This window comes from Nycticebus coucang, chromosome 11 (assembly GCF_027406575.1).
Source record: "Nycticebus coucang isolate mNycCou1 chromosome 11, mNycCou1.pri, whole genome shotgun sequence".
Classification (NCBI taxonomy): Eukaryota; Metazoa; Chordata; class Mammalia; order Primates; family Lorisidae; genus Nycticebus; species Nycticebus coucang.
This window is the reverse complement of record NC_069790.1, coordinates 31,237,337-31,250,636: the sequence shown is the minus strand read 5'-3', so window position 1 is coordinate 31,250,636 and position 13,300 is coordinate 31,237,337. Positions and strand designations below refer to the sequence as shown.

The 13,300-nt window shown below is 52.4% G+C and overlaps 3 protein-coding genes and 1 long non-coding RNA gene across 6 annotated transcripts in view; 1 reads left to right on the top strand and 3 right to left on the bottom strand.

Moving 5' to 3' along the window:
• HOXA3 (homeobox A3) overlaps positions 1 to 12,354 on the bottom strand; it is a 46,146-nt gene extending 33,792 nt beyond the window's left edge. Inside the window, exons 1-2 of one of the 2 annotated variants that reach the window (XM_053608399.1) lie at positions 12,321 to 12,354; positions 172 to 273 (exon numbers count right to left, since the gene is read on the bottom strand). The gene's annotated coding sequence lies outside the window, so the exon portion shown is untranslated. The remainder of the gene's footprint in view (positions 1 to 171; positions 274 to 12,320) is intronic. The other variant, XM_053608397.1, reaches the window with a different exon arrangement.
• HOXA5 (homeobox A5) lies at positions 1,640 to 5,675 on the bottom strand. The gene is made up of 2 exons (XM_053608400.1): positions 3,146 to 5,675; positions 1,640 to 2,180 (listed from the first exon to the last, which is right to left on the bottom strand). The coding sequence occupies exons 1-2, from the start codon at positions 4,038 to 4,040 to the stop codon at positions 1,930 to 1,932; spliced, it is 1,146 nt and encodes a 381-aa protein (XP_053464375.1). The 5' UTR covers positions 4,041 to 5,675; the 3' UTR covers positions 1,640 to 1,929.
• Positions 5,689 to 12,583, bottom strand: HOXA6 (homeobox A6). Of its 2 annotated transcripts, XM_053608405.1 has the most exons (4): positions 12,485 to 12,583; positions 12,321 to 12,401; positions 7,347 to 7,608; positions 5,689 to 5,961 (listed from the first exon to the last, which is right to left on the bottom strand). In XM_053608405.1, the coding sequence occupies exons 1-4, from the start codon at positions 12,536 to 12,538 to the stop codon at positions 5,702 to 5,704; spliced, it is 657 nt and encodes a 218-aa protein (XP_053464380.1). In that variant the 5' UTR covers positions 12,539 to 12,583; the 3' UTR covers positions 5,689 to 5,701. The 2 variants fall into 2 exon arrangements, with proteins under 2 accessions (XP_053464380.1, XP_053464379.1); XM_053608404.1 differs by lacking the exons at positions 12,321 to 12,401; positions 12,485 to 12,583 and having other exon boundaries at positions 7,347 to 8,473.
• Positions 7,985 to 12,736, top strand: LOC128598138 (uncharacterized). Its single transcript, XR_008383582.1, has 2 exons — positions 7,985 to 8,120; positions 8,466 to 12,736. It is a non-coding gene; the product is annotated as an uncharacterized LOC128598138 (long non-coding RNA).
• Positions 12,737 to 13,300: the final 564 nt, after the last annotated feature.

Here is a 13,300-nt window from a genome sequence, read left to right as displayed (position 1 = left end):
TGCGGCCTCCGCAAAGGTGGCTCCTGGCGCTGCTAATCTGATCAGAGAAAAAGTTGCTTCTCCCTTTTTGCATTCAGAGGCAGCCTCAGAATTATAGAACAATGAGAGAGAAAGGGAGAGAGAGGTTTCGAAGTACAAATAAACTTGAAAGCGCTCAGGAGGCGAGCTTACCTTAACTCGGTGGGAGCCATTTTTCAGAGTTTTGAGAACTTGTGGTTTGGACACTTCTGGACCTAAAATTGACAGTTTGAATGACCAGGCGGCACACGTAGCCTGCAAAAGAGTCAAATGGAGTCCAGCGTCAGTGAGATTATATGTTATGTGGTATATAATGTTGGATGTCAACTCCCCAAAACCATAAAACTTACTTTAATGGCCCCACGTGACGTTTTATAGCCAGTGAGCCGATCTGTCTGTGCTATGGATGATTTTACGATCTAATTCATAGACAAAACCCTATTCATTTGGCACCCAAATGTCATATAGCCGGAACTGGGGCTTATAAAGTTTACTGTTTTATAACTTTTAAAAGGAAAGACGGCATCAGTGTAAGCAGTCGGTAAATGTGCAAATCTCTAGTTGCGCTTTAGCTGCTCTGAGGAGTTTCCCAATCAAGCTAGGATGGGGTAAGTACCTTCCATTTGTAGCAAATTAATCGTAGCAAAAGAAGCCAACTGGGTTCAGGGCGATGAGTGGAGAAGGGATGTTGGGCTGGGTTAGGGGTAGGGGATTTGGGGTCTACAGCCTGGCATAACAGCCTCTTCAACCAGTGGAGGCCTAGGACAGTCTCAGGAAAGAGGCAGGATCTGTGTGGCCCTGAGGGTGGTAACAAAGCCCTGGGCCTTTTTCTTTCTTTCTCTATCTTCCTCACACGTTTTTGTGCCCAGTGAATTAACTTGGTTTCCTCAGAGATGGGCGGAGTGGACTCAGACTTTGGAACCACCTATAACTTTTTCCACCTTCTGCCCTGAACTTTGTGATGAGTCAGAGTTTAGGGAGGTGATGGGTTAGGGTGTCTGCCTGAGGTCTCCACGGCACAGGCCTTCTGTTCAGGTAACCTCAGACTCACTGGCTTCCAAGACTGGACAGAAAGACAGAGGCAGACAGAGCCGCTAGCTATTTGGCACAAACCAGACCAAGAGAAACTTATGATAGAAAGTTTATTTTTTGTTTCCAGTCAGCATTTTTTCCTTAAAAACAAATACCCCCCCAAAAAAAATAAAAAGAAGAAGAAGAGCTGATCACAGTTTGCTTAAACAACCAGACTTGGACAATATTTGTAACTTTGTTCACAAAAACATACATCACTGAAGCTGCGCTTATAAGAGCCACTTCCAGAGTTCGTGCAAAGGGTCCTACAAAGGCACGCAGGGACACACCGCTTGGAGTCACAGTTTTCGTCACAGAGTCACTAGTCACTACACGTCGAACAAGTTAAGTTGTGTCTTATCAAGTCACCTCTACAACAGCATTAATTACACAAGGAATATAGGTAGTTTGAATAAAAATATTTTTAACAGCTTGGAGCTATTGAGACAGGAACACTTCCACACACATGCACAGTTAAACAACTCCAGTGCAACACACAACATTGGCACTAAACGAGATTGAAAGGGAGCTTTTGTGTTTTTTTCTCTTATTTGTTATAGTTACTTCAAGTAACACAGCTTGCTTCATATAAATAAGTTAAAACATCTATTTTTTTTTTTCAAGACAAAGCCATTCAGGACAAAGAGATGAACAGAAAGCAGATCTACTTATACAGACGCTATAATGGCAATAAACAGGCTCATGATTAAAAGATGAATTAGGGTAACGAGAACAGGGCTTCTTCACAGAAGGAACACAAGGGAGTTTCAGAAAGTCACCTTAGTACTGACACTACGCTGGATCCGCTAATACTGCTCAGTACTTTATATGCTCAAACACTCAGGGGCGGAAGGCCCCTCCCGCCGCAGCCATGCTCATGCTTTTCAGCTTATTATCTTTTTTCCACTTCATTCTCCGGTTTTGGAACCAGATTTTAATTTGTCTCTCCGAGAGGCAAAGAGCATGTGCTATTTCAATCCTTCTTCGGCGGGTCAGGTAGCGGTTGAAGTGGAACTCCTTCTCCAGCTCCAGGGTCTGGTAGCGGGTGTAGGCCGTCCTGGCCCTTTTACCTTCCGGGCCACCTATATTGTCTGCAACAGAAAAGTCAGCCATTTAGCCACCAACTCCTCAGCCCCTGGCTTCCAAAGTCCGCCAGCTGGGCAAGCCAGGGTCCTGAGGAGGGAACAGGGCGAAAGGCTCAACAAGTCCTCCTTCCCTGGCTACCCACCCCTCCCCAATTTCCTTCCTTCTTCCTTTCTAGAAAGAAAACAATACGATTTGGACTCTGGGAACAATCGGCCCATCTGAGGCTGAAGCTACGTCCTGGAGGATCACCCGGCTTTCTCTGGCCCTTCTCCTGTCCTTTGGCCCTGTCCTGGGCTTCCCGAGCTGGGGACACAGCCCTCTCAGACTGCCCACAGCTCAGAAGCCCAGTGAAGGACGGCCCTTTTCTGAGCGCCCAAGTGGCCTCCAGGTCACCTTTCCCTAAAGTTCCAGCTCCGCGAGCCGCCTCCTATTCCAGTCTGCATACTTGGGACGCTTTCTTTCTTTTTATTCATTTTCCTGCTCTCTCCCTCCTGCTCCCAAACTTCAGAATCCCGCCGGCTCTCGCCTGGATTATTCCCCCTAAGCCTCTTTTCGGGGGCTCTAATTAGTAACGCTGTTTCCCCAGCGTAGCCCTCCTCATAAATTATCCACCCTGACAAGCCCGATTCACGGCTCCCGCTGCCATCCTCTACCTCTCTGCGCCCTGCTCGGCTGGCCTGACCCGGGAACGCAATTCCAAGGCTCTGGGGTTCCAGATGGGCTTTCTCCCTTCCTCCCGCTTTCGACCTCTTAAGTTGCCCAAGCAGGGACCATTTCTCCCACTATTTTTGGTGCAGGGTGCTGCAAAGAAGAGGAGGAGGAAGGAGGAAGGCAGGGGAAAGAGAACAACAGGGAGAGGCTCCTGAGGGCTAAGAGCCGCGAGACCAGGAGAAAGACGGGGAGAGGGGACAGGGGGAACCGAGAGCCGCGTTTCCGCGGCCGCGTGGATTTAGAAAAAGGTTGGCTTTACCATGACTTATGTGCAGCTTGCGCATCCAGGGGTAGATCTGGGGTTGGGCGGGCGGCGCCGGGCTCGGCTCGCTTTGCGCACTCGCCTGCTCGCTGCTGGCAGGGGCGTCCTCCTCGGCTCCGGACGCCGTGCCAACCCCATCTCTGTTGCTGATGTGGGTGCTGCCCGCGTTGGCGGAGGTGCCGCTGGAGTTGCCAAGGGAGTTTTTCCCGCCGTGGTGGCTGTCGCTGCCGGGCGAAGGGGCCACGGCGGAGCAGGGCAGAGGGTCAGGCGGAGGCGAGTGCGTGGACGTGGCCGGCTGGCTGTACCTGGGCTCGGCGGGCGCCGTGCTGGCGCCGGCCGCGTAGCTGCGGGCGCGCTCTCCAGAGCCAAAGTGGCCGGAGCCCGAGCGGCCGACGCTGAGATCCATGCCATTGTAGCCGTAGCCGTACCTGCCGGAATGCATGCTCGCCGAGTCCCTGAATTGCTCGCTCACGGAACTATGATCTCCATAATTATGCAACTGGTAGTCCGGGCCATTTGGATAGCGACCGCAAAATGAGTTTACAAAATAAGAGCTCATTTGTTTTTTGATATGTGTGCTTGATTTGTGGCTCGCGGTCGTTTGTGCGTCTATAGCACCCTTGCACAATTTATGATGAATTATGGAAATGACTGGGACATGTACTTGGTTCCCTCCTACGTAGGCACCCAAATATGGGGTACGACTTCGAATCACGTGCTTTTGTTGTCCAGTCGTAAATCCTGCCTGATGACCTCTAGAGGTAAACTCGTGCACTAATGGGGGAGTTGGGTGGAGGCGAGAAGGGTGGCGCGCGCGCCCTGGGCGCGTGCCCGCCGCCCATCGCTGCCTTTCAGTCGGACTCGAGCGCCACCCGCTGGAAGCATGACTCATCGCCCTGCTTCCGACCCTGGGCTGCAAGGGCCGGGGTCGAATTGAGGTTACAGCCCATTATGGCAAAATTATTGCATTTCCCTCGCAGTTCCATCAGGATGTACCAATTGTTAGGCCGTCAGCTGCCGATCGCGCGCCCGGCGAGGATGCAAAGGATTTGGGGGAGGAGGTGACACGCAATTTTATTTACAACTTTATTCCCCCTTGTCCCCTGCTTTGCAGCCCATCTTATTTTTGTGTCGAGTTTGGGGTCGGTTCGGCCTGTTCTGCCGGCAGCTCTGAATTTTGAAAATACAGATCTCACCTTCAGAAAAGGGAGGGGGAAGACATTTAACCAATTGCAGAAATAAATTCTGCCCGCAGCAGTAGCTACAATTACGGCTCTGTTTTTGCGAGCGTATGAGGGACCGTGTCCCTGCCGCCCTTAAATGACAGGCGTCTATTAAAGACAGCTTTTGTGTAGTGTTCCTCCGAGGCGAGGTCAAATTCCATACACTTTCATAACGGTAGCCGATTTTTCTTTCGTGTAAATATGGTTTTCGTGTCATTAGTTTGCTATTTGATTTCCTTACGTATCCAGCCTGCAGAATCTTCACCACAGGGTCCCTTTCCTCCAGCCAGCCAGGCCCCAAGTCTGAGGGTTCCCGGTGAACCCAGCGAGTGGGCCCAGGCTACCCGCAGCCACAGAGGCTGCTTGGGACCTGGGTATTCGTGGCCCAAGTTATTGGAGGCTTGCATAGACCTCCAGGAGTAAAACGAGGGAGCTAATGGAAGCATTTCATGGCAGTGCCTAGTATCTCTGTAGTTATTTTCCTGGGCCCCCAAAGACGAAAGTAAATCACAAGTATATCTGAGAGACAAGAAGAGTCTCTCGGCTGGAGGCCCATCGTCGCAGGCACTCCTGGCACTGTGGAAGCCAGGATTCTGTCCTCTCCCATGGCCCTGGGCCCCTTCATTGTGTCCTGAAAGCTTCTGTGGTGGCTGTCAGAGGCAGGGAGCCAGGATCCTGAGCCCAGAGCCTGAAGGAGCCCAGTGGCTCCACTGACTGTTATGTTCCACCGGCGCCCAAGTTATCTGGACTCTGCTGAGGCTACTTCTATTCCACTGACGGCTGCGCGCGGGGTGAGAGAGTTGTCTCTGTTGGGGCCCGCTTTGTTCCACGACCTTCTTCGTGTTTGGGGGCGGCCTGGAGGCTGTGACAAAGCTGGAGCCTCAGCCCTTAGGACTCCTCTTTCCAGTGGCCAGAGATGATTTGGTGATGCCCTTCGGGACTCACTGGCGAGGGACTGGGGCGGAGACGCCCAGACAGGAAATGGGGCTTGGCCCAGCAATCCCGTATCCCTAGCTACCCCGCGTTCCCTGCTCTGGGATCGCTGAGACACTAGCAGAGGAGCCCGGGGAATTCGGGGCGCATCCAGGAACCCTGGGATCTACTTGGGCAGTTGTGAAGCAGGACCGTGCGCCCCGCTTCGCTGCTGGTATTTGCTGTGTGCAGGGGGGTTTGTTTTGTTTGTAAGAAATAAAGAATCAGATGTTCCAGGCTCTCCTGAAGCTGTGGAAGCCCCCAATGGGAGCAGATGGGGAGAAAAGTTGGGGAGCAGGCGAGCGCGAGTGGCAAAGCCGAAAAGGGTTGCTCCGTTGGCCTGGTCCCTCCCCGGGATCTACTCGCCCGCCTTTGCCTCAGAGTCCTCCCCGCCGGGCTGCGTGGAATTGATCAGTTTATTTTCCTTTTTCCACTTCATGCGGCGGTTCTGGAACCAGATCTTGATCTGGCGCTCGGTGAGGCAAAGCGCATTGGCGATCTCGATGCGGCGGCGCCGTGTCAGGTACCGGTTGAAGTGGAACTCCTTCTCCAGCTCCAGCGTCTGGTATCGTGTGTAGGTCTGGCGGCCTCGGCGCCCATGGCTCCCGTACACAGCACCTGCAGGCAGAAATGGCCGGGCACCCATAAGCCAGGTCTGGACAGGACAGCCGACTCAGTTAGTCCCGTGCCTCCCACCAACCTCTCACACTACATCTGGGGCGGAAAGCAGACTCCATGGGAGAAGATGATTTCATACCAAGAGAGCTGTTTTCCACCTAAAACAACTTGGGGTGGGGAGTTATTGTTTTTGAAAAATCTGCCTCTTAGGAAAACTATTATGAGGGAAATAATGGAAGATTAGGAAAACTATTATGAGGGAAATAATGGAAGAGGCATTCTTAATTTGGGACATCAAACTCCTATTTTTATGGGAGTGTGGTATATGGTGACTGAGGGTGGGTGCTGTGGAACCTTGTGAGTCATATAGATACTCTGAATTCATACACTGATCTCTGAGGGGATGCTACTGTGGCCAGCCATGTCAGAACTCAAGATATTTTTTGAAAATTAAAAATGGTTAGCCCTCTCAAATAGATAATCACCCAAATTATGTGACCCTTCTGAGAAATGCAGCACTCCCCTCTCTCACACACACACACACACACACACACACACACACACACGGTGCAAAACATTATCTGATTTTAAATCCACATTAGGGTCTGTCCTGCTCCAAGGAAAAGGGGGGATTCCCTGTGGAGTCTTTGGAAGCCAGGGGCAAAGAGACTAAGGATTGTCTGGGGTTCCTGGAAATGTAGGACTGTGTTGGGCTGTCCCATCTGGTGCCAAAGGGGCCCAGGGATGGTACCCCCCCAAAGATAGGTGTGCGAGGCTCAGGCAGGGGCTCAGAAGAAGGCAGAAGTTGGGTAAGAGTGAGCAGTTAAGGGAAAGTGGGAGGAAGGAGAAAAAATCCTAAGGCTCGGAATGTGGCCCTCCAAGGCTTTGGGGAGACACTGCAAGAGGCCAAATGGGGACCTCTCCCTGTATGAGTTTTGAAAGGGCAGAAGGGAGAGGAGGCTAGGAGATGAAGGGGCCTTATCTATGATATGTGCAGAGGCCCTCTGGCTTTGGAACCAGAGCAGGGTGTTACCAGTGTGCAGCGTGGGCAGGCTTTCCCTCCCAACCCGCCTCCCTCTATCTTCAGGTTGCCCCTGTCATGGGTCTCCGTCTAGTGGCAGTGATTCCACCACCCTCCCCTAAGGTGTCACCTTACACAGGCATTAGTGCCTTGTCCTACCTCTGCCATGGCCTGAATGCCACCATGTGAATGGATTTTTTTCTTTAAAAAAAAAATCTTTTGAAAATCCAAAGAAACTTCGCTGATTCTTTTCTCTCTATATATTACTTTTTCTACTTTCTTACTTTCTGTTTCCTCCTTCCTTCCTTCTTTTCCTCTCCCTCCACTGTCTTGGTGGGGGGAGGTGTGCAGGGAAATGCCTTACCCGTGCAGGAGTTCATCCGCTGCATCCAAGGATAAACCGGGCTTGTGTACTTCCGGTCGGCGCCTTCGTCATGGAGGGCTTTGCCCTGCACGCTGCTGCTGTCGGGTTTGTACTGCTGCTCGGGAGAAAAGTGCACGTAGTCCCCTGGGCCCCTCTGCTTGCCACTGCCCGAGGGCGAGGCGCCACTGAGGTCTTTATCAGAATAGAAACACGAGGCCCCGTACTCGTAGGACGCCCGGTTGCAGGCCAGGACCGAGTTGGACTGTTGGTAGAAACAAGGTGAGGTGTACGTCTTGTCCGGGAGGCTCGACGCTCCGTAGGAGGCCGGGAAGGGCCTCAGCGCGTCATAGCCGGCCTGGTAGAGGGGCAGCTGGCCCAAGAAGGAGTCTTGGCCGCTGGGCAGGCTCCCGGGGAAAGTGGGATTCACAAAATAGGAACTCATTTGCTCGCCCCTCTGCAGGACTGTGATTTGTTGTGTATTAGTACATCTGGCTATAACTATTAGTAGTCATCGAACTGGTTTGTTTCTGGATGGCCGAACGCCAAAAGCGACAGCAGCAAATCGCACCAGCTGACGCAGCGGCGGCCAATGGGAGCGAGCGCCGGAGCCCGCTCCCCGGGGACCACGGCGACCGAGGCAGCAAAGTTACAAACAGCCCCCAGCCCGCCCGCCCGCCCGGCAGATTAATGGGCGCACACAGCCAGCCGGCCGGGCTCTCCTCCCGAACGCCAGCGGCGGGCACGGCCAGTGAAGGGGCGTGCAGATCAAGCCTGGTAGGGACACTAGTTCCCTGGCCTCCACCAAGGCCTCTCCAGACCCTCTTTTTCCTCCTCCCCTTTTTGCTTTGTTGGATTTTGCTGTTTTCCCCCCTTCAAACAGGAAACCTGACGGTCCCACGCCAGGAGGGAAAGTGACAAGGGTGGCTTTACTCCCTGCTGACCCGCCTTCCTTGCATGGCCAAGTTGCCTTTCCCCTTGCACTCCCCTACTCTTGGGTGAGTGTTTCTGAGATGAAGAAGGGTCCCCAAGAAATCAAGGCTTCACACCTTGCCCTTAATCCTGCACCTTAGGAATTGGTGGACCCCTCCCCCCCCTTCTCTCCTTCCTCACTTTCACCAGGGGCCTGGGCCTTGCAGTCAAGAGCTGAATGTTCGCCTGGAGCTCACCAGGACTCAGCCAGATGTAGGCTCATCTCTCCAGTACCCATATTCCACATAAACGTTTTGTTTTGAGTCCCACGAGTACCTCTGCAAAGGCCCCTGAATGTCCAGCTTCAAAGTACCCTCTCAGTTGGGCACCCTTACCTCAATCCTTGAGCCCAGAGACTGGAGAGGACAGAAACCACTAGTTTAAAGGAAAAAGAATGGACAGAGGAACATCTGTGAGACTGGGCTCTGAAGCCAGCTTTGGGACCTGCTCCCCTTGCCCAGTACCCCGGGACTCAGGCTCAGGACTCTCCATTTGGTGCCTGAACTGCTCAGAGCTGATTCAGATAAAAATCCAGTTGTGGAATCTTTATGCTCTTCTTCCAGAGGTTCAGGAGATGCACGGCCCCTGGCCAAGCTATGGGTACAGAGGACAAAACAGAAGGGCCCAAGGACAGGGGGATAAAATTGATGGGCTTGGTTTCCAGGGCCTGGACAGCCAGCACTGTCCTGGGGTGCTCCCTCTTTACTGCCCTTCTTAGGACTGCTCTGAGGGCTGCAACCCACAGTTGCTCCAGAACCGGGAATAGTTATCTCACTGGATCCAGAAATCCTGAATTGCCTTTACCGCCGCCATTCCAGGCCTGGCTGTCCCCAGATATCACATGAAAAGCCTGTCCTGGGCTGCTCTCTCTTGCCTGAGAGGGGTGCCTTACAGATAGCTGACTTTTTACAGCACTTGGATCAATCTCCTCGTTTTGTAAAATGTGGTATCGGCCCAATGGCATTTTTATGACTGTGTTTGTTGAGCTTGTAAAATCTCTGAATTAGCTTTAAAATCCTCAGTTCTGTGGAGATTGAAGAAATACTATTTACACTATTTGGTTGGATTTCTGGAGACTGTTTATAAGATCTGTAGAACGCTGGACAATGCAGGCTGTTCAGTACTTAGTGGGGGAGCTGGCAATTGACAATGATCCCTCAGGAATCTGGTAACGACTTAATCTCTTTCTTGCTTTTTGATTTTTTTATTTCCTGATCTCCCTTCCCCCAAAGGGAAAAAAATTGGGAAAGGACTGTCCTAAGGTCCATCTTCACCTGGGAGGGCACCCCAGAAGGCGGTTGCATGTCTGCAAATGGGTGCTGCATCTGTAAGCTTTGTCCCTGAGCCCCAGTCAGTCCATTCAGAAAGGGCCTGAGGTGAGGATAGAATCTGACATTTCCCTCACGTTTCTTTAGTAGAAAGATTTAAGAAGTGAAAATGAAAACTCCGAAGTAAAAAAATAAACGGGGAATTTTTTAAAACTGAAGAAAATCATGTTTGAGTTATTTTTGGACTGATTACCAGCTAGTTATTAGATAAAAATGACTGTTTGGGGGGCGTTGATAAATGTTTATATTTATATTTTTCTTTTATTTCTCCACATCCCACACAGAGTTGGGGGTGGTGTCAGTTTTCTATTATTCGTTATGAGCTTGATCTTTTTTACCTACTAATTGTCCCAGTCAATGAGAGAATTTGACTTCTCAGCTTAAGAGGCAGAAAATATTTCATTTCTTAGCTTCTGTAGGCACTAAGATGGAAAAAAATACACTAAATTGAAATCTTTACGTGTAAGCCAAGCTAGTGCATATCATGTTGGCAGCTGACCAATTTATTTCTCCAACCAGCTATGTATATAGGGGGGCGAGGTGTGGGATATATTCAGACAAGAGACGAGCCCCAGACCCACCAGAGAGCCTTTCTGGAATGATGAGACTGGCCAACCCTGGGCTCTCCTCTGTCAAAGCCGCAGTAAAGCCAACTTACCTTTTAGCTTCTCTCCAAGGGGGGCAGGATGTCGAGCAGGGCCCCACAGTCTGTCCTTGCTCTGGGCTGCCCATTGAGCTCCTCAACCTCTTCCGCCAGCCTAAGGCAAGGCCTGGAAGTATGTGGGTGTGGGACTTCAAAGGCCACCGCAGTCCGGCTAGATCGCTAGTCCAGGCCAGAGCCCAAAGCACACAGGTGCAGCCTCTGCCCGTCACAGGCCCTCTACTGGAGCCAAAGTACGCCTTCCTTGCCATAGCCAGTACTCCTCAGGGCCAGCCAGGCCTGCAGGCCTCAGGACTACAAGTGGCCTCTCCGATTTCAGAATCCTAAAGCCAGAGCATTCCCCGAACCAGCGTCTGTCCCCAAGGCGTCTTGGGACGCTCAGTTTGGACAGAAGCAGCCATGACGTGCCAGGCAGCCTGTGCAACCAGTCTCCATGGTGCTGGGGTGTGGGGTGGGGGAGGAATCGTGTCTATTCCGGCTTCCAGCTCCTGTCAGGGGTGGCCGAGGCGGGGATATTCCTGGCCAAATAGGCCCTAGGAGACTGCCCCCCCACCCAGGTCCTCTTTGTCCCCCTTTCCCTGCCTGCTGGTAAATCTCTGAGGGACCAATACAGCAGTCGCGCCAGGCTGCAAGAAGCGAGCTGCGGCTGGCGCCGGTCCCCGCAATGGCCACAGCGTGGCAGCAGCGAGCTCCCAGCCCGGTCACAATAAATTATCTGCCCGCGGCAGCTGCAGTCTGGAAGCCAGCGGCCCTAGGATACAAATGCGCCGCTTTATCAGCCCAAAGCGCACCCAGGGCACTGATGAAAGTCCCAAACATACACAGCCCCTTCTTAAATATCTAATGCCTACCAACATAGTACCTCAAGATGGGAAACAACGATCATAACACAACAAACAAACAAAAACATCCAAACAGTACCCCAGCGAAGAACCTTGGATCTTTTCTTGTCTCTATCCCAGGAGTTTCCTGGGCAAATTTGGTCGATTCGCACCTAGGCCAAGCTACAGTTCGTGCCATCACGCTATGCAAAGCCACTGACAGCCTCATCCTTCACGCCTCCTGCCAGGCAGCTCCACAGTCCTGTCCCCCTTCGCGGGAGGTGGGGAACGCTGTTGCCAGTCTGCAGTTCCGAGATGGGTTGGGAGGCGGTCCCCCTATCGCCCAGAATCGGTTTTAGTCCTTTCTTCAAGCTTAGCTGTGGGCCCCTGCCACCGCGCTTAAACCGGCCACAACGTCTTTTGCACCGAAACTTCCGGCCAATAACACCCAGCCAATTAACCCCATTCTCTCCTCCAACACAGAATTCCAACCACGCACCTAGTCCCTCTCTCAACGCTTCAGACACCTCTCTCATCCGAGAACTCTGCTAAAGGAAGCAGGCGATCAGCGGAGACCGTTGGCTGAATTAGTAAGTTTTTGTTTTTCCTGGTTCTACCTCTCTTTCCCCAAAACCAATTCCCACGGAATAGAGGTGTTTGCTGATGTTAATAAAATGCCTATGGATTAATGCACTTTGCCTTCACCTCTTCCCACATTCCCAGGTCGGGAATTGTCTCCTGTTGGGGAATTCAATCAAACTACTTGGGCCATGAATGAAAAAATTAAAATGCAAACCCAAGAGACTAGTGGGGGATGCAGAGTACAAGGTCACTTCTACCTAGTGACCTACACCTAGGTCAATTCTTTTATTCCCAGGGTCTTCCGGGAAGGGGGGAGAAAGACCCAAGTGGTGCTGCCGCGTGCCAGCGCGCTGTGTCACGGAGAGGAGGGCGCTTACTGCCACGGTGCTCCAGGAAGAGGAGAGAGAGGGAGAGAGTGGTGTGTGTGTGTGTGTTGGGGGTGGTGGTGCTTGGGCTGTAGTGTGTGATGAGGATAGGGGACAAGTGTGAATGGGTGAGTATGGATAAGAGTGGATACGCCCCTCTTCAAAGCCACCCGTACCCTCTCCTACCGCTCCCGCAGCTGGCTGTCACCTCACCACCTTAGCTCCTGTCTCCTCCCCACATGTCTCACCTTCAGATGCCGACTCCCAGAAGCTCCTTCTGCTCTGACAGCTGTCGCTTGGGCAGCCCGGGAGACGAATTGTCCTCCTTCCTGGTGCCAGAGGACGCAGGAAATTAGCCAGGTTGCGACTTGCAAAGCTGCCGCCTCTGCGCCGGGAATTGGGCGCGCCCCACCTCCAGCGGGAGCCGCCAGGCCTGGCCTGGCCGGGGCTTCCCCTCGCTCGCCATCGCCGGACAAAGCGCAGCTGAGCTGGGCTGGAAGGCAGAGCTCTGAAGCAGGCAGGACGCAGCGGAGCAAAAGAATGCGGCTCTATTCTCGCAAGGGAAATTATAAAAAAGTTCATGTTCACGGTTCCCATCCACATGACCGACAGCGGCCAATGGAAGGGCCGAACAACTCATAAAGTTGTATTGCAAAGTTGTAAATTTTCATAAACAACAACGGATTTATGACCCTTTCCCCATCACTGAAAGGAGGCAGCTCTTACACCGGCGCCATCTTACCTCAGAGGCCGTCCCGATTTGGGGCCGCAGGTTTTACAGACCCTTTTGGGCCTTTTATTAAAAGAGCCTTAAGAAGCGGGGCCAACTCAGGCTGGAGACTGGAGTCTGGATCTCGCCGGCCTATGCTCAGGGTGTCCAGTGCCTCTAGCACCTCGCCCCTTCCCACACCCAGACACCCCTGCCCAGGCTGCGCAGCCCAGCCAGGGGTCTGCCGCCCTGCTCCCCCACCCTCATCCCTTTGCGGTAGTGCTGGGGCCCTAGCCTTGGGAGGTGGGGGCTGCGGCAGAGGCCTTAAATCCCATTTCCTAGCTTAGGGCTAGGTTCAGGGCTTATGCAGAATCCAGAATTAGTAGCAAGATCACTGTACAGCCTAGAGGAAAGGGAGATGCATTTGGAATTTTTACATGACATTTATGGAACTTTTTAGGGAGGTTCATAGAAATATGATGTATCTACCAGAAGATTCATCTAGAAAATGCTTGTGCA